This window comes from Micromys minutus (assembly GCF_963924665.1).
Source record: "Micromys minutus genome assembly, chromosome: 7".
Taxonomy (NCBI): Eukaryota; Metazoa; Chordata; class Mammalia; order Rodentia; family Muridae; genus Micromys; species Micromys minutus.
The window spans coordinates 63,012,779-63,035,662 of record NC_137976.1 but is presented as its reverse complement, the minus strand read 5'-3'; the positions used below and the strand labels follow the sequence as shown (position 1 = coordinate 63,035,662).

Below are 22,884 nucleotides of genomic sequence, written 5' to 3'. Positions count from 1 at the left end.
AGAGAAAAGGATCTCTGTCCAGCAGCTGGAGTTGTGTTCTACAGCACAACGAAATTTCCAAGAGCAGTCTTCCCAGTGGTGATTTGTTTTGATAAATGAACTACATTGAGAGTAAATGAAAAAAAGAGATATAAAAATAAATGACTGTTTTGTTCCATATTTAGTGATAAAATGTTGTATGAATGACTTTCTAACTCATTCTGGGGTATTAATTTTTTCAGTAATTTCAGATTTTTTTAATCTTACTATCATTATTAGAAATATGTCCTAAAGGTATAGGCTCACCAGGCTCCACCTTTCCTAGGGGAACTGTAGGAAGTTAATGGTTTAGAAGAGAGAATGTGATTATCTTCAGAAGTGTAGTCACTGGTTAAGTTGATCATGGTCCAGAAAATAACAACTAATTCATGCTTTTGCAGGCAACCCTAATTAAAGTCAGTTTGTCACATACATGCAACCATCAAAGTAGAAGAGAGCCTTGTTGGGAAGAAGAATTTCAGTAGGATAGGGGAAACAATGCATGAGAGATATGGGGAAGAGAAATATATATATATATATATATATATATATATATATATATATATATATATATATATATATATGACCAGATAGAGATAAAAATAGAGATATGATAGATAGATGATAGATAGATAGATAGATAGATAGATAGATAGATAGATAGATAGATATAGAGCTAATGAGATAGATATAAATATGATTATATGGAAATTGTCACAAAACTGTCATATTTATATTAAATTGACATAGAATTTTTAAAAGGTACTCCCTGGATTATTTATAAATCTGGTAAATATATCCTAAGAATATTAGTACAATAGGATAATGTCAAAGAGTATTATGCTACTAACTCATCCTTTTATCCATTTGTGAATTCATTTAATCAACCTTTATTAAGAAGCTTTTTCTATACCTAAGGTGATATGTTAGGAATTAGAAAGGATGGAGAACAACAGAAATATAACAGATAATTGTCAATAAGAGAAATATATTTAACCAAGTAGTTATACAAATAAATGCTTACAAAGATTAAGATACCCCTATGTTTCTATGTAATATAAGTCACTATAAACAGAAAGTGTGAATTCATACATGTAAAGATTCTCAATGCACTATTGCTTTTGTAGTAAAAATCTAGAAACCACTTAAGAATCTGCCAGTAGTCAAAATAGTCAACACAGAGTTATAAAACTACTTGAGATCTAAAGAAAGTATCTGTATCAATATGGAACAATATTAAAGATATATTCAGTCAAATGCAACTGCAAAATAGTGCACGAGGCAAACTTTTATTCTGTGAAGTGTGTGTGTGATAATATTGCTAAATATTAATAAATAAATAAATAAATAAATAAATAAATAAATAAATAAATAGCTGGCCCTATAGGTCCTAAAAATCTGGTTGACTCTTTCCAGCGATTCTTTCAGTGGAAAGGATTTTGTTTTCATTTATAATGATATTCTTCTTTAAATCTATTTTAGCATATTCATATATTGTTCCTTATACAAGAGAAAATGGCTAGTGAATTTAAAATATTTGCTCATTTCAATTCAAATTACCTATTGGCTTTAGGATTATGTTGGTACCCTTAACAAAAGTTGTTTAGATGGAAATGTAAAAGAAGAAATCGTGTCAGCAGGTAAAGAGTGAAAGAAGGGTATTCAGATCCTGTGAGTGGGTGTAAAAAATCAAGATCTATAATAAAAGGAACAAGGAAGCTGCAGCCGCCACTGGAGGTGTACGTAGAACAAAAAGAACATGTTCCTTTCTGTTGAACCTTGTTGAAGCTTCAGAATGTTAAACACTGATTACCAGCTCTTATGAAGGGGCAGAGAGGAGAGTCACTTGTGGATTGCATGAGCACCCCAAAAGGGAACAGCAGGTATCTGGAAGAAGAGTTGAGCAAATCTCATACAAGGTTCCATTTTGTGAAATTATTTGCTGAGAAATCAAAGGTGGGAGACAGGCATTTCTAAAGAGAGATGACTTGAAATGCATCCTCTCATCCTCATAGTGGAAGGACACCTTGACCTGAGATGCACAAAAGACCTGCCAGTAAGAGGGTGACAATTATGGATTCATATATGATCCACCCATCGGCTCTATGTGGGTTTTCTCCCAGCAGCACCTAGGCTCCCTGCTATAAGTTTAAGGAAGCCCAGGAGCTGAACTAGAACTTTGATAGATGGACACCAAACAAACAAAATGTCAAGGAATTCATAATAAGCAGAGGAGGGTCCTCTGTCTTCTGAAGGATGTACAGGAAGGGAAAGGTCACCCTCTGAGCAGCGGCAATTGTGTTTTGTTTTCACAAACGTGCTCTTGTTTGACATGGACTTAGGAAATTCTATTTCAAGATTTCTGCCTAAGCACAAGCCAGCGAAGCCAGCCATGGGAGCTGGGGAAACTCACCTGTCTGAGATCATACACGGTCAAAGCTATGGAGATGACAGACATGAGAATGATGGCAAGCGCATATTCCTTGTAATCCTCACTGAACCACAAACAGACGCTGAAGAGTTGAAAGACGTAAAGTGGATTTAGAGCCTGTCAGCAGACGTAAAGACAGGAAGACGAGAATGGCATTTGGGCTTCACACATGGCTGTTCGCTGACTTGTTTTCATAATTAGCACTGTGATATCAATCACCCCACACAATATGCTTTGCGTCTTGTTGTTCTGTTTAATCAGCAATTTCCAACACACAGCTATGAATGTTATGGAGCCAAAAAGCTAAGCCTTTAAAGTGTTCTGATCTCCCCAGAGCACTCAGTTTCATCACTGCTGCCCTTAGCAATCTACAAAGTTGGGCTTGATGTGTCCTGTTAAGCATCTGGGTAATGGGCAAAGGGTAGATGTTATCATCCCCCACTTAACACTTCCTGGACTTCAGAAAGGTGACACACTCAGCTTTACAAAACTGAACTACTTTAATCCGCTGCCCCCTCCTGCATACAACGCCATTAAAGAACTTTTCGTTAATGGATGAACACAAGACTGTACTTCTCTGTAGGTGGGGAGCTAAGCTATACGGCATGCTGTAACCACACATATAGTTCACTGGGAGGCAGCAGACATCAAAATCAATAACTGCATTCTTGTTGTAGCTTAAAGTGCGGTAGGCACTTCCTCCAATTCACTGTAGTTGTTCACAGGGGCAGGAATACTGGCTCCTGGTGTGGGAGAAAGTTCCCAGAACCTTTCTCAAAAAAATTTCTTTACCTTCTGCCCTCCTCAAAGGTGTTTAGAAATGTTGAGAATGTATCTTGAGTTTTGGAAGCCTTTTTAAGGCAAAGATGAAGGGAGATTGGATACCAGAGTAAACAGAGGGTTGCTATGTTGCTTAACACTAATAAGTCCAACAATAAAAGCACAAGAGGATATTTTTATCTTAATGCATGATGGGTAAGTCATTCTTTCACACTCTCACACACACTGAGATGTGTAGACCATAGAAAAACTAAGTAAATGTGGTTTTCTCTCTACAGTTTTGCACACTGAGGTAATGCTACATGCTGCCGAAGAAAACAGATCCCTTTCCTAAAACAAATGTGATTTTAGTTTCACAGAATGGGAATGAGTTAAGCAGCATAGTATTTTAAGAAAGAGGAAAATCCCAGAATTCCTCCAATCATGAGATAAGAAGAGGACACCTGTGTGTGTTAAAACATGGTAGTGTGCAGTGTGCACACGGAGCACACACACATCCTGAAAGCATGCTTGGTGTTCTCTTGAAGCATCGGATAAGTTACAGTCACTTATTAATATGTACCACCTCCAAATGGCCAGACCACAGAGTCATCACTTTCTACCCAACATCCTGGCAAAATACTGAAGAAATTACCTCCTTGATGAGCAGTTTCCAAATAGGTGTGATTTCAACATCAATAGCGTTAGGCCCACATATTAACCTCCTACGGGAAGAAACCACAAACTGATCACTCGGTCACAGCAATGGAAGAAAACTCATTTGCTGCACATTCATAGAAAGGATCTATTCCATATTCATTTTCTCACTTCTGGGATCAATCAAAGTATCTCTTGTCATATGGCACCCCCATGTTTCTCAAAGTAACTAAAGAGTGGAAGGGGTTCCAGGAGCCAAACCAGATCATGATACTTCCATTGAACTACATTTCCTGAGGTCTAAATATTTCCCTCAGTGGTACCTTTGGTTTGGTTTCTAATATTGGCTTCTCTCTCTCTCTCTCTCTCTCTCTCTCTCTCTCTCTCTCTCTCTCTCTCTCTCTCTCTCTCTCTAACACTTTAAGAACTCAGATGTTCTCAGCTTTGTGACTCATCATTATAGGTCCAAGGAAATGAAATGGAGAGATCATGAAAGTAAAATATTTTTTTAGTGACAGGGAAATACAGTATCTATTGTTTCTACTCATATCCAGGAATTCTTTGAGACTGAATATTTGTTTTAATATGAGCAGAAAAGTCCTTGATTCTCAGAAAAAGCTCAACATACAGAATTATACATCCCACCAACTGAACGTCCCCAAGTTGTGTTGCTTTGATTATGCAGAAGCATGGCACCTTATAAATTCCTTCCTTGTGCAGAATGCTAACCATTCTCTGGGCCTTCTATTTAGACTCTCAAATAAATGTGTAGACTATGGCTCTCCATTTTTATGTAAGCAAGAATAAGACTTTCTTTAGTTTGGGTAAGGGGCATGCTAAGATGCTGCATTTCTTATAAGCATGCAGGTAATACTAATGCTACGATGCTCTGCATCTCTTCCAAGTAACAGGAATGTGTCTCGACCCCTCCCATTTTAAGTGTGTGTTTGTGTGTGTGTTTGTGTGTGTGTGTGAGAGAGAGAGAGAGAGAGAGAGAGAGAGAGAGAGAGAGAGAGAGAGAGAGAGAGAGAGAGAGAGAGTATTTGTGCATGTGTGCTGGTATCATGGAGGCTAGAAAAGAGCATTGGGTCCCCTGAAACTGAAGTTACCTGAGGAGTCTGAAATTGGTTCTCAGAGCCAAACTCAGGTTATCTGGAAGAGCAGCAAGTACTCTTAGTGGCCAAGCCATCTCTATAGACCCTTTTACTTCCTTTTATGACTAGGAGATGAAGACCCAAATGGGAAGACTCTTATTCAGTTAAAGCCATGCAGATTCTAGACAACTAAGTACACTCTCTGAACCCTGTTTCTGGGTCTAGTGATTGACTTGGAATTGAGGAACTACAAAGACATCTTGCCTGGTATTGATCCAAAGCACTGTAGATGTTGTCATGTGGAGCTCACTCAGTGTGTACATGTGTATGTACGTGTGTACGTGTACCTGCCATGTATACATGTGTGTGTGTGTGTGTGTGTGTGTGTGTGTGTGTGTGTGTGTGAGTGACTGAATGTGTGTATATGTGTGCATCTATGTGATCTCATTCAAACTATTAAATCTCCCTGGTCCTCATAGTGTACTCTTCTCTGTTAGGCTAGTGGTCATATTGGCTGTACCTGCTAACCCCATCAAATTGCTCTGCAGATTTGTGAGGCCATGCATGGAACACACTAAGTAAATAACTACAACCCTTTCTCATATTGGTGAATTAAGAACACACACTGGACTACTTGATTAACCAATCACATCCCTTTGGAGCTAAAGACAGAATGTGTATAGTACCTGATCTCCTGTTCCTCTGAAGTCAGACCTAGTCCAAACCTCTGATGTATCTTTGCTGAACTGAGCCAGTCTTCCAGGGAGCTAAAACAACAACAGACAAATGCAATAGCAGCGGTGTTTTCAAGATAATGCTTTTCTTCTTAGGATACACTTGTCAAAGCAACTTACCCAATTTTTTGGAACTGTCCTTCTAAATTATTCCAAACATATCGTATTTTCTGCACGTTTATGTATCTCACCTTCAAAAAGAAAAAAAAAAGTGTTACAAGAGTCTCAAATTTGAAGATCACACACAACAACTCAGGGACTAAGGAGGCATTTGTGGAAGAAACAAAATAGAGCCAGAGATTCTTCTTAAATTTTTTTTTCCTAACCTCCCAGTCTAGTCTACTCTGTTACATGAAAAGTGTTTCTATGAGAAGTTATCATCTGGTCAGCATGCTTCAACATAAATACATTAATTCGTAAAACCCAGTCTCCACATTTTTACTACCTTACAAAACTAATAATGGAAACAAGACATATTACAAAATAAAACATAGGATTCATAGTCTGATATGTATATCAAAGAAATAAAACACAATGATGTAAAGACATAACCTTAAAGTACCACAGGCATGAAGAGAAGGGGAGTGGCTAAAGGCATCATGGAAGGAGTAGCATCAAAAACATAATGCCAAGGGGTGAAAGGGATTTTGCTCAAGTGAAGACTGAAATGAATTAGTCAAACAGAGAGCATGTGGCTAGTCTAAAGGGAAGAGATGAGAGAACAGACCTGCTTGACTACAGAATGAAGGGTAAGGCTGGGGAGCTAAACTAAAACAAAGATGAGCAGCCCAGATGCAAGAATGAGACATGGGCATCCTTGTCCCACAGACGTTGTAGAGCAGTCTACAGAAGACACAGTGAGAAAGAACCCGGCAGCTTCAGGAGGAAGAAGAGGTCTTCCAGCAAAATGTACTCCAGCGAGTATGGCTTTGACGGCATTAGCAGAGGAAAGAAAAACAGATCTTTTCTTGTAACAGTTCTGGTTGCTTACTCCTGCTTCCCTAAGCATTACTGCGGACCTTGGAAAGCATAAAGAGACGCAGTGGGGCTCCCAGTTCTTGGTGCAGCAACGGTTATAACCTCGGGGTACTTATTAGAAGCATCCAGAGAGCTTTAAAAAATATTGCTGTTTGGGTCCCGTGGCCAAGAGATTTAATTTGTTCACAGTGTACTTTAGGCGTAAATTTTTTTAAATTTCCCCAGGTAATTATAATGTGCAGTCAAAGTTGAGAAACACTGTTCAAGGCTTCTGGGTTTGGCAGCAATTCTATCTGTGACCTTGAGAACTTTAACTGACTTTCCCTGTGCCTCAGTTTCCCCAAACCTACATTGAAGCAATTGATCAGATTATATCTAAGTTCCATTCAGCTCTTTTATGAACTGTATAGCCAACCATCAAGTACATTTTAAAACGGGGAAAAGGCTCTAACTGGTGCATAATAAGAATATTCAACACATTTTTGATAAATACATGACTGCTTTGCAAAAGCACATGTCAACTAGAAAATACAGTTTAAATGTCTAAGTTCCAAGGCCTTACTGAATCATAATTCTACTCTGTCTGTCTCTTTCTCTCTTTCTGGTGAGTGAGTGTGTGTGTGTGCACACATGCATGCACATGTGTGCACACCTGTGTATGTATGTGTGTGTGTCAATGGAATGTAAGCAAAAGTGCTAAATGTCATAGCTTGTAGCATTATATCCAATTATGTTTGTTGCAGCAGAAATTATTTGAAAGCCTATCTATTTCCAATTGATTTTGAGTATGAAATGGAGTGAATTGCCACGGGGAAAATCTTTCCTTCATAAACTGTCAAACACAGAGGAAAGACATTTTTGAAAATAACCCACCCTGGAAACTTGTTAGCCAACACAGGCCAGGTTGGAACTTCCAGTTCCTTCCTTTACAACTTAAATTCCTTTTGAGCATCCCCTGCAGTCCTCCAGACTTAGCCAGCAGGCACAGCTGCAGTCCCTGACGCTTAGAGTTCACCACAGGATATCCTCATCCTTCCTCATCTTCCTGAAGAAGGTCAGGTATTAGGACCACCTTGGCTTCACTCCTGACAACCGCTTTTGATTACGTCACTCACAGAACAGAAAACATGGCTCCACCACTCCAGGCCCTAGTGTGTTTCTCTCTCTTACACACACAGATTATGGTTCAAGCCAGCCTCAGAATAAAATTCCTGAAAAGCCCTTGACTTTAGGATTTAGAATGCACAAAGTGAGTCTTGCTGAAGTTTTTAATTCCACAGATTTAACAGTCTGGGTTGGAAACTTATTTTTCAGGGCCAAATGGAATGTAGAATAAGAGGTCTCCAAACTAAGCTCACATAAAACAGCAAACAAAGTAAACACGGATATCCACAAACCAAGCCTACAGCCAGAGGGAATGAAGAAGTTACTGGTGAGTTGACCTCAGGATGGATTTGTGTTCACCATCTTTTGATGATTTTGTTGGCTATTCATGTGGTGAAAAGTCCATGATAGACCATTGAAGCATCTATGAGACTGTCCTACCCTACAACATCTCTGCCTGGACCATGGCTACTTTCTCATCCTCAGAATTTCAAAAAGCTGGAAAATCTGGTAAGTGTGCCATTTCTAGATGAGTGTAATTATTTCTCTATTTTCTAGAACTTCACCCCAGGAGAAGCTAGGACAAGGAGCATCTGCGGCATCTGCTGCATCTGCGGCATCTGCTGTGGGTGACTTTCATTTTTCTGCTCAGAAATCAGAAGAGTTATCCCCTCAACGTCTTGCTCCTCATTTTTTGGAACACAGAATAACATCTTTCTTTTTGCATGCAGTCCTACACCATAGTCCCTATGGTCTCTTCTCCACTAATGTCTGAAAACCTGCCTCGGGTTTTTGAAGAAAATTGTATATGACTATCACCTTGGGATTCTCTTCTCATAGTCAATGCCATCGTGACTGCCCCTAAGACTCTGATACCAATGAAGGTTTCCAAACTTTATTATGAATATCAATTGTTATAGTTCATAAATCACCTTATTATTTGACTCTATGTATAAGATTTCTAACAGCCCTGATTTTAAAAAGCAGAAAGAGAATTATGACTTTTGTTTTATAAATCAGAAACGTTAGAGTCAAGAAGACAGTGGATAACAAACGCCACATACACTAAAGTGGTAATCACATCAAGATTGGATATCAAAGGTTTCTATTTTAGGAGCTCTGTCGTTATAGTTTATAATTGGAAAATTTTTCATTTGCCTTATTGACTATCAAAAGTGCTAAAATTTCAGGGAAATAAAACCCTAAAGCTACATTCAAGGCTAACCTGGGAAACTTTCTTCTCAGCTGAAGGGCCACCTCACCGAGGAGCCATTGCTCCTTCAGGGAGATCGACATCTTCTGGATGCTGATGATGATGGCTCAAGACAATCGACGATAGAGAACTGCTCAGCAACTGACTATTTTCATGTTAAAACCCAACCTTATTGTCAAATGCTAATTTAAACAGTTATCTGTACAGGTACAACTGTAAAAGAAAGGATTCTACCTCATAAGAATATGTTTTCAATATGAATGTTAACCCAGTTTTCATTTAACTGGACAAAAGGGAGTAACCCAAACACATTTGGATACCACGGTTCAAACCAAAGCCTTTTATAAAAAAAAAAAATAAGCAAATCTCTTAGGATATTCCTCAGAGGTTACTTTCACTGCCAGACCGACTTTACAGTATAAGATGGGAATGGTGCAGTAAGAGTCCCATGTACTGAATGCCTCCTGCAGAAGACATGGACTCTGTTCCTAGGTCCCACATGAGAACTCACAATTATCTATAACTCCAATGGCAAGAGATTCAACTCTCATTTCTGTACGCTATAGGCACACGCATGGCACACATACATACACGCAAACACTCATACACATAAAATAAATAATTCTTTAAAATTCTCTGTCATCTCAGAGTTTACTTACCTTTAGATCTGGCTTTCGTATGGCTCTGTTTATGATATATTCCTCATCTGTAATGAGGGGGTGGTCAGGAGTGAGACCAGACGTGCTGCTCAATGCTGACAGGGAGATCCATATTACCTTTTTCCAAGAATAAATTTTGAATTCATCCTGGGGAATAGACATCAAAACCCCCAGGAAGTTAAGAGAAGGTCATCAGGCTAAAATTCATCCTGAAAAACATCATTTTGTATAATGTTGTGAGTTATGAAGCTAATGAACATTCTAGACAGAAATATATATCATTGAAAATTGCCATATGATGTCTTTGGATCTTAAGAGACCAAAATTTGTGGTCATTTATTAAGGAATGTCAACAGAAACATGAGCAAGCTTTCTCTGTGAAAGAGAAATTGTCAACTGACAATCCCACAGGGAAGGAAACAAACCCCGTGTATTTCAAGGAACGATGCGCCCCTCTGAGTGTGAGGAAATCTAATGAATAGAATCTCCCTCATGTTTCAAGGTTTAACTCATAATCCATCTTCACCCAAACAGTCTCACTGACACGGTCCCTTTTGGAGAAAACAAAAAGATTTTTCTAAAGTAGCATCACAGTGACTCTGGAAGGTTCTCCATTCTCCTTTTTCTTCTAGATCACCTTGAAGTAAGGAACAAGGTTTACTGACGGTAAGCTGGCCCTTGATGTTATGTGCTCATTGAGACTGGCTCGAAGAGCGTACAATGGGAAGCTGAAGACACTGTGTGCATCAAGTGTGCACAGAGGTGACAGACAGTCTTAAGATATTGAGCAAGGTGAAATTGAAGAACAGCCCTTACAACATGACTCCAGTTGAAATCATTTCGCTTTGCACTTGACTGGTGAGTCCCTCCCAAATGAAACTAGGAGTACTTGCTTGGAGAGCAGATAGATACCAACCACATTTGCTTCCTTGGAGACTGGGGAGATTCAAACAGCAACGGCTATCTGAAGAATCAATACACACCCACTTGAATGACGGGTGAAGCTCAGGGCTAAAAGTGAAGATGAAGGCAGTCTAACCCAGATGTTTGAGTGGAAATGTAGTTCAGATCTGCTGAAGTTTATCCTCAACACACACACACACACACACACACACACACACACACACACACACAAATAAACACACACACACACACACAGACAGACACACACTTGCCTTAAAGATACCAGTGCTAATTAGATTCTGCAGGATATAGCAAGGAGAAAGTGCAGTAGTTGTAGCCGAGTCTGGTCTGAGGGTTATCCTTAAGAGAAAAACTCCCTGAGTCTTCATCCGTGCTATTTCCTGGGTCAGGAACACAGTTCCTCCCTTTCTCCTCAGTGGTCACATAGCTAGATCCTAACTGTCCTTGAAGGTCCAGCTCACATGATGCTAACCATCCTGGTTTCTGAGTGAGCTTTCCTCTAAGTCATCAGGTTCTTGCCATCCTGTGCCCTTTGAGATCCACCTTACCGTGTCTCTTGGCATGTGGGCAGAGATGCTGTCAAATATATGTCTGTAGTCCAACAGGCCTAACTCGAAGTCTTAGAAGAAAGAAGAGACAAACAAGAGATAGGGCTTTAGGGTAGTGGGAGATTGGGAAGGAGAAAGGGGGAACAGGGACGAATAGAGAGGAAAGAGAAACAACCTTACTATAACTTTGAAATTCAATGAATTTAATCATTGAATAAATGAATGAATAAAAGCAAGTGAAGGGGCTGGAGCCACAGCTCAGTGGTTAAGAGCACTGGGTGCCCTTCCAAAGAACATGATTCAATTGCCAGCACCCACATGGTATCTCACACCCTCTGTAACTCCAGTTCCAGGAGCCAACAACTTTTGGCTTCCATGGGCACTATTCATACATGTGTTCTCAGGCATGCAGCCACACAAAACACCCATTAAAAACATTAAAAACCCATTAAAACACTCATTAAACACAAAACACAAAAGGGGGGATAGTGAAATTTGATAATATCCCATGCAAAGGCAGAGATAATAAGAAAAAAACCCTAGATTGTGCATAGTAATACTCAAAGTCTAAGAATGGTTGAACATGGCTGAATAACTAAGCATCTGAGCTAATGGACATGTTAGAGGTGTTAGATGACAGACTGAGCTAATGGGCACATTGTAGGTGTAATACGGTAGACATTTAGGTCTCTAGAAGCCATTCTAACATAGTTCAGTATTATATAATTTGGTCTTTGACTTCATCAGGTATAGAGAGAATATTTTTGTGTATTGTATGGATGTATCACTTGTTAATTAAAAGGTCTGTGGTCTATAGCTTAGGCAGGAAATGGGAGGTGAGAAATTGTTTTGGTATCAAACCTGGTGAGGGAAGTTCACCCTGGAAGGTATGAGGAGCCAGAAGCATGGTAAATGAGCGCAGGTAACTTGCCCCACAGCAGAAGGTAGGGTAAAATAATTGGGTCATTTTAGTTGTGATCTAGTCAGAGTAGAGCCTAGCTATATGACCAAGGTGTTTATAAATATATTTTGAGTCTGAGTATTATTTTTAAGAGAATGGAGCTGGGAGAAAGAACCAGACAAAAATTCTACTATCAGGCTTTACTTTAGGAAGAAGTATGGACACAAAGCATAGACCCAAGTAACCCAAGGTATCCCTCTTCTCTCAGAGGCTTCCCTTTGCAGTGGACAGAGACCACAGAAAGCCACAATGGTTCAGAATGCAAGCAGCAACTCTCTGTGGAGTGGTGAACCCCAACAAATACATCTGCAAAACAACTCCAACACCTGAGGTTCAAGGAACATTGCGGAAGAGGGGGCAGAAAGATTGTAAAAGTCAGAGGATTGTCACATCTAGATTTTACCTTCTATGCAGGGCAAGGAAGCTGCACCTGTGAAATCTAATATACTAGCCTAAACAAGAGCTGAACAGTCATTTGACCACCATCATTTGACATGGATGGGAGAAATGCCACAGAACCCCACTTCTAGATGGACAGCTACAGGCAGTTAATACTTCTAGGAGAGAAAGAATTACTCTTCCAGGGACAAACCCCTAACTGGTTATCTAATACCAAGTGGTCAACTCTAATACATATACATATTAGCAATACTAAATAGACTCAGCAGGTTACATTTACATATTTTTATATATTGTGTATATGCATATATACATATAATAATTGTTATTAAAGAAAAAGAATAATTATTATTAAAGAGTGAGTAGGGAGTAGGTACAAAAGAAGTTAATGGTAAGAGATAGAAGACAAATATGATCCAAATACATAGCATTTTCAAAAAAATAATAGAAATAGTACATTAAAAAAAGAACTGTTTCTAATAATGGTTGTTCAAGTACTTAGCATTTATTGTATTCAGGCACATTGTGATGCATGTGTAGTATTTAATTTAATGCTTAAACCCTGGGAAGTAGGTATTTGTCCTCCCATTTTATGGATGAAGGTTGGTTTGGAACCAGGATTTGACCCCTCTCTGTGTATCCTCTCTCAGCCTCTGGTAATCTGAGCTTTACTAAATACACAACTTGACACAATTTCCATGTTGTATCCAGTTTCACTGGCATTATAAATGATCACAGTTTCTGCTTTTTAAAAAAAAATGGCTAGAGAAAGACAAGCAGGTAAAAGCCAGGTTTAGTTCCCAACACCTACATGACCCCTCCTAGCTTCCTGTAGCTCCAGTTGTTTATAAAGGGATTAGACCAAACTAAAACAGTGTGTCTCAACCTGTGGGGCACCTAAGACCATCAGAAAACACAGATATTTACATGATGATTCATAACAGTATCAAAATTGTAGTTATGAAGTCTCGACAAAAATAATTTTTGGTTGGGGGTCACCACGACATGAGGAACTGCATTAAGGGGCACAGCATTAGGAAGATTGAGGACCACTGCTATAGAAAGTCTGAACTTGTCAAACAGGTTTACAGGAGAATTAACCAGATCAATTCCCTGAATCTAAAAACAGATTTGCAAACCACTGCAGAGCTACCTATGTTTGACCTGGGCAAATAAAGAAATGGTATTTATTTAATTCTGGTAACCTTGTCTTTTTGAACCTGGAAATACCAGTTTAACTTTGATAGCTCACTTTGAAGTGGAATCTGTTGCTTATCATACTCCATCCTTTTCTTAAAATCGATATAATGGTCCTCAGGTTTAGACCAGTCCTGTCTTGTGGCCACGAATTGTACTTCTGTGTTTGCCTTAGGAACAAAAGTGATCTATTCCAATGGCCCAAAGAGACACTAGAAAATGAGGACTTTTCTCTTAGAAGTGAGTTCCATACAGGGCTAAATTAGTGACCTCCGTGTTACTGATCCAAAAGAATTGGCATTAGATAGAATGGTGGCTTTAATGGCAAAGTATATGAAAAAATTTCTGGGTGTTGGAGAAAGCACTGACTAGCCACTGTCTCAGTTCTGCTCGGACTTATTGACCAAAAAGGAGGAGAGGCAGAAAGCAAACAACTTATATGACAATGGTCTGTGTGAGAGAATGGGGGGAAAGGAATAGGGGAGGAGGGGGAAGGGACATAGGAGGAAGAAGAGGAGGATGGGAAAGGAACAATCAGAATAGCTCAGCCTGTCTTTGGAGTTTTGACTGGAACTTTTGGTATGTTTGTTGTGTTCTGAGTGGACAGTGGAGCGTGGGTAAACTGGCTAATCATCAGCCGTCTCCAGAGCTGCAGGTCGTAAGAGTTAACCCCCTTCCCTGGAATGTCTGTAGGCATTAGTCACCTCCCTCTCACAACATACACACAAACACACACACACACACACACACACAGAGAGAGAGAGAGAGAGAGAGAGAGAGAGAGAGAGAGAGAGAGAGAGCAAATTCACATGTTAAAACCCTAATTTCCAATATATTTGGAGATAGGGCCTTGAGGAGGTGACCAAGTTTAGCTGAGGTCACAGGTGACACATTACTCTAATAGGAATGATGTCATGCGTAATAAGGAAAGGAAACCAGAGGTGTAAGAAAACAGGAAAGGTTAGGTGACAGGTGGGCCTGCAAGCCAGGAAGAAAGGCCTCACCAGAAATCAGCCCAACTGTACACGCCTTCCATGCTAATTACAATGTTGATGGCCCTGTGTTCCAAACAAGACCTCAAAGCTCTTTGCCAACACTTGGCCATTTCTCAGAGGCCAGCTCTGTTTCAGGCTGAGTATCTAATGGAATGAGGACACGGTCTCAGGAGAGAGAACCACAATGCTGCAACCTCCTGCCTTCTCACAGTCTTGAGTCAAAAATGCCAGTGGAAACCATAATCACTTACTGTCAACTCAAAGCTACTTATTCAATTTGCTCAAACAAATACTGGGCACCTGCTGTGGACATATGCCACGGATAGTGGAAGGGTTGGAAAGTAAGCCCTGACCACTGGCTCCGTGTAGCTTATAACCCAGCAAAGAGAAAGATACATTATGCGCATGGCTTCATCAGAGAGACGCAAGAATAACCTAGGGCTCCAAGATCAGAAGGCTCGGGTCCACGATTTTAACTCACATGGGTTAATTTGCCTTCACCTCTTTCCATGTGCCTGCCGCCATTAGCCAAAATCACTTTTTGACTAACACTTTTGGACCTTCGAAAGGCACTTTGACTTGGTTAAGTCTCTACTATGTAATTTTGCTGTGGCTATTCATCTTTCCTAACTAAACTTCTCAGTAGTTTCATACTCACTTGGGTTATCTGAAGAACTCCACATATCATGCCTTTGTCAGCACACACACAAACACACATACACACACACACACACACATACACACACATACACACACATACAAACATGCACACACACACATACACACACACACACACACACACACACACACACCACCAAATACCTGCCCATGAGCTAGGTCTGTGGCCCTAATGAGCTGGTGCTCAAAGACTTTTATGCAGAAAATAAAAAACGTAGGGAAAGGCCCCTGATGCCTCACCTCTGATAATAACCTTTTTCCAGGTTGTTATGACAATTAGAATAACTGCACAGGATTCCTACATAAACTGAAAAGCGAATAGTCTGTTAATACAAGACAGATTGTAAACCAGCATGACAGTCAGAAACCAAGACAGAGAACTAGGAGAAATAAAAGTCCTTCCAGGACTGGAGAGGAGAGTGAATGAATACAAACATTATGGAGAGATGAAGAGAAGACTGAGGGAGTCTCAGTGAGACGGAATACCCATTTGCTATTCTCTGTAGAGGGGAGAGGGGTTGTCATTAGACCAACCCTTAATAAGGACAGGACTTCCATCTATTTTGGTTACGCCCTAAGTCTGATATGTGGTTGATGTTTGGCAAGTCCTTTTTGAATGACCAAAACGATGGATGAGTGGAAGAATGACTGAGTGTTCTCAGAGAAACTTCGTATGCAATAACCGAGACATAAGAAACTGTTGTGCTGGTGTGGGAAGAGGTATGGGTGCTGAGAAACCAGGGTGCAGAGGAGGAAGGGAGGAGATGAGGGACCTGTAAGCGCAAATACTACAAATACTATTACTTACAGACACCCCTGCTGGGCCTGTAGCTTTCAGGGTGGCATCAGAGTGGCTTCTGTGCGACATTTCTAAGATGGCAGCTAAAGCCTCAGCTTTGCAGCCTTCGCTGGAGCATCACAATGCAGGCTCTTGATTTAGGCCTCATATCCAAATATCACAAAGCTCTTCTCTGCAGATCAGGGGCCTTTCAGCATATGTGACAAACAATGACAATGAAGGGGAAAGCGTTGTGTTGTTTATAATTATAACGAAGGTATGGAAATCGCCAGGAGCATTTAATGCAGAGCCCCGATGAATGTAAATCATGCTATTTGCATAGAAATGAAGCAACACTGCAGAAATGGGTTAAAAATCACAAACGGATGAATGATGAATCAAATGCATTTTAAAATTTATGAAATAAGATTGTAATTACACTCCTCTCTTGGAAAGAAAGGTAGAAATCTCATGTTTAGCACGGCTTAAGAAGAAGAGCTGAAAATAGGCTGAATACCGAGAATCTCCAGCAAGCACATCGAAGCTTTTAGAGTAGAGAAATGACTAGTTAATCAGTATCTGTGATAATAAACTGCAATCTTGAGATTGATGATGAATACCAAGCACTGATGTTTTAATAAGACGAAGAACAGTTATACAATTCACTTTTGGGTGGGAGTCACTCTGTCCTCCTAATGGGAACTTGCTAGATTCTGACTATTGCGAAATAATTCAGAGAAAATATGTTACGTTGTCATTTTAGTGCAATAAGCGAGCAGTAGACTTTTAAACTATTGATGCCGAAAGCATCTTTTTCTCTAAGTCTCGGATAGTTAGAACGGTGGAAATAATTAAGTTCTTCTCTAATTACATAAAGGCCAATTTAGAAGCTCATCTATTTGGAGAGTCTCTGGCATAACAAATCCATTTAAGATGACACATAAGAGCAGGTAATTAAAAATTAACGTTGAAATCAAGATGGAAAAGGCAAGATTGGAGGGAGTTAAGGCTCCTCTGATTAGTTCTGGGGGAGCAGTGGGAGGCACTTGAGAGTCCTGATGGAAAGAACAGACTCCATGATGGGTGGAGCTCCAGAGCTACTAGGGAAGTGATGACTCTTTCCGATGCATGTCTATTTGAAGATAAAGCTACAAAAAAAAAATCTAGAAGAAACTATCTGGCTGGGAGAGAGAGGTCTCTAGACTCCTATCCTCACAGCACCACCTCCACAGGGATACCAAGCCTGCCCGGATGAAGAAAGACACATCATCCAGCTGAGCAGATAAGCCTTGAGAATAGTAGGATTGATAGTAGCATAGAAAGCTTTTGGAGGTTCAGAAACAATACACACACATACACACTCATGTACACACTCAAACGTATACACATGTGTGCACACAGAGACACGCACATACCACATACATACATACATGACACACACACATAAACATATCAAGCACACACAGTTGCATACATACAGGCACACACATATATACATGTGCACATGCACAAACATACTACACACACACATATTCAAACACACACCAGTAGACTTTGATTATGTAGTTCACATTTGTAAGTGGTATTCATTCACATAACCAATCACATCAGCTCAAGAAAGACTAAATACTTGGCTAGTCACTAGTCCCATTCTCTAGATGGGGTAATCAATGTTCTGAAAACCTGGTAACTGATGTAAGGGGCTAGGACAAGAAGTCTGGGGCTTTTGAGAGCCAACCTCACAAGGTACCATCTGCCTGTGCCTTGGCACCTTTCTCCATTTTTACTTTACTTCCTCCTATTTGTGTCCTTTCAACCTGCTTCCCCTCCACCACCTTCACTCTCCTGCTCTCCTCTGCCATTTTCTTGCCCATTCCCTCTTATCCCTGTCTGTGCCTTAGGTCTTCCAGCAGCATGGCAGGTGGGGCACAGTCAGGCTAGGCAAGGGTCCTCAGAGCTGTAATCTCTAAAGGCTCCTCTGATTCTGCAGCAATGTTGCCCTCTGGGAAAAGGTTTAGTGCAGGGTTAGGTTGAAGATTTTCATGCTACAGGACCAGAGCCTTATAGTATGGGTTTGTGTGTGTGTATGTGTGTGTGTGTGTGTGTGTGTGTGTGTGCGCGCGCGCGCGCGTGTGTGAGCGTGAGCATATATATTCATTTGTAGCTCTCTGCCACTTTACTATGACTATAGTTCTTGTTTGTTTGATTGATTGATTTACTTTACATCCCTACCGTAGCTTCCCCTCCCTCCTCTCTTCCCAGTCCCTCCCTCTCACCTTGCCTCCCCAACACCACCCTCTTTTTCTCCTCATAAAAGACTCAGTGAAAGGGAGGCCTCCCATGGATATCAGCTCACCTTGGAACATCAAGTTGCAGTAGGACTAGGCGCATCTTCTACTGTGACTAGGCAAGGCAGCTTGGTTAGAGGAAAGGGATTCAAGGGTGGGCAGCAGAGGACAACTCTAATAGCTATTAGGAGTCCCACATGAAGACTGGACTGCACAACTGTTACATACATGCTGAGGGCATAGGTTCATCCCAGAATGCTCTCTGCTTGGTGGATCAGCCTCTGTGAGCCCCTATGGGCATAGGTTAGTTGATTCCATAGGTTTTGTTGTGGTGTCCTTGACCTCTCTGGCTTCTTCAATCCTTCGTTACTTTGTAGGGTCTCAATTCACATGGGAAAATGATCCAATAAAAGGATCCTGAGCTGGGCATGCAACACAGTGGTATGACACTGGTTGACCACATGCAAGACTCTGGGTTTATCCTCACCACCATTAAAAGGAACCCCAGAAAGCATTCATTCATAAATACTTGTGTCTCCACTCAGTGGCCCATAAAACACACCTACCTAAGTAAGACACTGAAGCTATGTATGGAAGTCCACTTCTAACACTTGGCTAAATCTGTTCTGGTTTGTTTTCCCTCTTGACACTACATAAACATCAAGTGTCTTGGCATCTATTCCACTCCCAAAGAATACATGAATTAATAGATGGGAGTTCTAACCCTATAAAGCAATTCTTTTCTTCGCCATTTGGTCCTTTGCCAAAAGGTCTGACATCACCCAAGACCTATTAAAGACACAAATTCTCTGGACCCCAACCCAAATCCAATAGATTAGCAACTCTGAAGACTTGAGGGTTATATCTTAAAATCTGCTTTAAAAACCCCTCTAGTCATTCTAATCCCACTTGAGATTGGAACACCAGTGGCATAAGGGCAGTGTATTAGAAGCAGCCCTGGATGGGGGTCTAGGATGCAGGGAACTTTGTCCTGGCCTCCTTTTTGAAATGAGTTAAGTTGTATCATGTCCCCAGAGTTTTACTTCCTCACCAGTTAAATGGAAAATGGTAAGTGCCTGGCACGTTCCTCTCCAGAACAGTCTACGTGTCTTCATGATAAGAGCCTCCAGGTAGAGTTTTGGGCTTATCCTCACCACCATTAAAATGAACTCCAAACAGAATTCTTTCACAAATGCTTGCATCTCCATTCAGTGGCCCAGAAAACACACCTGCCTTGCACTAGTCATCCCTTCTGCATAGCATTCTCTGGCTTCCTTCATGTCCAGAAGCCTATTCTTCAGGAATATCTACTTAAATGCAGTTGACTTCGTGAGGTGGTTCCTAAGCTACCGCTCCTGTGATGGTCCACAGATCATGTAGTGATTTGAATGAACCAGGATCTAGTTAAAGAATGGGGATAGGCTGGTTCCCTGACCCAAGCCAACAAAGATAACCCTGACTGACTACTTCCGGTTAATGAAGCGTTAGTTCAAGCTGTGTTAGATAGCATGTTTCAGTGTGGTGTGTTTGGGAGGTTTTCTTTTCTTTTGTTTCATTCGGAGGCAGTGAGCTGTTTCATTCTGATTGATCAGCTGTGAAATGGGCTGCTATTCTTCTCTCTGGCTGCATAAATACAATGTTTATCTAGAAAGATCGGTACATATAAAAATGGGTTACATTCCCAAAAGAGCTCTGGTTCTCAACCTGTGGGTCAAGACCCCTCCAGCGGATTAAACAACCTTTCTACAGGGGTCACAGACAGATAGCCTGCGTATCAAATATTTGCATTATTATTTATAACAGCAGAAAATTTACAATTATGAAGTAGCAACAAATATAATTTTATAGTTGGGTGGTCACCCCAACATGAGGAACTGTATTAAAGATTGCAGTATTAGGAGGGCTGAAAACCACTGCACGAGAGGTTGATTATCAATATCGGTTGTTGCCACAGATCATTTGTGACAATGCCTTGTTAGAATAAGAGGGTAAACTAGCCAGGAGGATGCAGGAACTAAGAGTGTAACAGATAACAGGCAAGGAAGTCCCTGCCCTTGTGGACCTGGCTTTCCTGCAGGGATGATGCATGTGGTCTCAGTGCTAGGCATGCCACAAGGGAGCGGCATGAATATATACAGTAAGAGCCCCAACTGATGCCACATCCTTGAAACAGCACAGAGTGGCAGTGACCTCATGGACAAAATGGCTGCATTCTATGTCCTGTGATTTCTGGAGAACAGGACACAATATCCAAAACTACGACTCTCTCCAGTCAGCAGAGACAGCAGCTTCCTTAGTGGGCTGCTCCTCATCTCTCCCTTGTCCCTTTCCTAGAACCATCCCTGTGGAGCCATAGGCATGTACCAGACCCAAAGTCAAGGGTCAGCAGGAATTTGGAACTAGTTGACTCACTACTCTACACTACCCTTTATTTGGGCAATCAACATGTTTACATTTGCTCTAACATCTGCCAAAGTAGCAATTTTAAAAGGACTACCCTATGAAGTAACTCTTCTTAAGAAATCCTGTGGTATACAAATTTCTGGGTTCTAGGTGGGTGCACAGCTATGGGAGAACCTACCCACCTTGGGGCCATCTCCTCCCATCTACCTTACAATACAATACCCAGGAAAAGAGACGCCATCTACAAAAACAATCGCATGCTTACTGTGGTCTTCAGTAACACAACGTCTGCTTCTTGCAGGGAACATGGGACACAGTTTGCCCATACACGCCAAGCTGGTCTCCAATAAAATACCAATGGGAGCATTCCAAGAGAGAAAATGGATCCAATGAGACAAAGAGCCTTCCGACAGCCTTGAGTCTGATAGCCAAATATTTCCTGAAAGAGAACCAAAAAATAAAGAGTATTTCAAGTGTTGGTTAGCAAAGAGAATTGAACACCACTTTTAGGGATGAAAGGGAGGCAGGAAATAATCTGACGACAGAAAAAGGGTAGGGGGAGGGTAGAAAAATAAACTTGGACTCCTGACCAAGAAGTTTCAGAGATGATTTCTGACATATGAGAAGAACCTTTTATCCAAGAAAAGCAATGTCAACAGAACACCCAGCTTACTCGCGGGCAAACGCTATCCCAGGTGTAAAAATACATGGTCTTGTCTAAGTCTCCCAGTCTTCCCTATTCCTATATTATTCAGAAATGAGAAAATACCCTCCTCTTTGAACAGATGATGCAAAGGGACTCAAACAGTTGATGTACTACTGACTTGTTCAAAGCCACACAGCTAGAAGATCGGTGACTGTCTTGGGCAAACCCAATTCTGCCAGCTATCACATCTTGAATTTGACTCCAAATATTAACAGACATGACCTCAGTCATGTGACAGTGGACAAATGATACCAGTGACTCTAGGGTCAGCAGGCTCAAGAGCAATTGGAGCAGGAAACAGGACTTGACTTTAGAGTCGTATTTAATGAAGGAATTTGACCACAGGGAATTAATGGCCAACTTGTTATAGAAAACCTGAGGTTCGGCTGTTTCTTCCAATTCCCCTGTTCAATAGCAAAAGAATTTTCTACCCAAAAGGAAATATCATGGCAACCATTTGGATATTACACAACTGCTATGTGCCACAAAGGATGATTATTAGAGCCTAAAAAATGTTCATTAGAGGAAGAACCTCAACTCCAATCTACAATTATCTAGACAAACTTCCTTCTGAGAACCATCTCAGACAAAACAGAAAAGCAGTTCTGAAGTTCATGGCTTAAGTCCCACACAAAATTATGCCACAAAGTCAGAGGGAGACCGCATGCTGGTGATAAAGGCTAAAATCCAGACAGGGAAGGTGCTGGGTCTTTTTGGTGAAAGTACAGCTAGATTGAGTCACTTCCGTTTCAGAAATCGGTGCTTCTGGCTAAGAGCATATCTGTAAGCTATTTGTTACCTCAAAATGGGACGGTGATAGCACAAACTTGCTGTGGGGTGGAAATACCTGAATATATGTAAGTCTACCTCAGAATCTCTCCTCACACTCCTCCTTATACTCCTCCTCCGGCTCCTCCTCCTCATATTCCTCCTTTTCTTTCTTTTTCTCTTCCTCCTCTTTCTCCTCTTCCTACTGCTGATACTGATGCTAATGATACTGATGCTGTCACTTCTCTGCTGACATTACTGTGGCTTGGCCCCATTGCCTGAACATAGACACGAACACCTAGGTTCTGGTTTACTGGCAGTCAGATCTAAGAATTCCTAGTATCAACCATTGTGTTTTTGCTAGACTGTCTTAAGGTAACAAGTACACTGAACACCAAGCTTGATATCACCAATGTCTCTATCTCATGAGATGAAGAGTATGTCCCGCGCAACCGTCTCGCCTGCAAGAACGACGCGGCACACGAAATAGAATCCTTCTGCGGTAAACTTTATTGCTCTCGAAAACCAGTACTTGCTTCACGTGACGAAAAGACAAAGAAGACGAAGAAAACCAAAAGACGAACAAGACGAA

The 22,884-nt window shown here is 40.8% G+C and overlaps 1 protein-coding gene across 2 annotated transcripts in view; it reads right to left on the bottom strand.

Annotated features, from left to right (window-relative positions):
- Positions 1–22,884, bottom strand: part of ATP13A4 (ATPase 13A4) — a gene marked incomplete at both ends in the record, with an annotated part of 130,412 nt that overhangs the window by 54,051 nt on the left and 53,477 nt on the right. For both annotated transcript variants that reach the window (XM_080918701.1, XM_080918702.1), the window contains 6 exons: positions 2,432–2,566; positions 3,864–3,933; positions 5,646–5,726; positions 5,814–5,884; positions 9,648–9,794; positions 21,084–21,257. In XM_080918701.1, the coding sequence (XP_080774827.1) occupies positions 2,432–2,566; positions 3,864–3,933; positions 5,646–5,726; positions 5,814–5,884; positions 9,648–9,794; positions 21,084–21,257 (678 nt within the window). The remainder of the gene's footprint in view (positions 1–2,431; positions 2,567–3,863; positions 3,934–5,645; positions 5,727–5,813; positions 5,885–9,647; positions 9,795–21,083; positions 21,258–22,884) is intronic.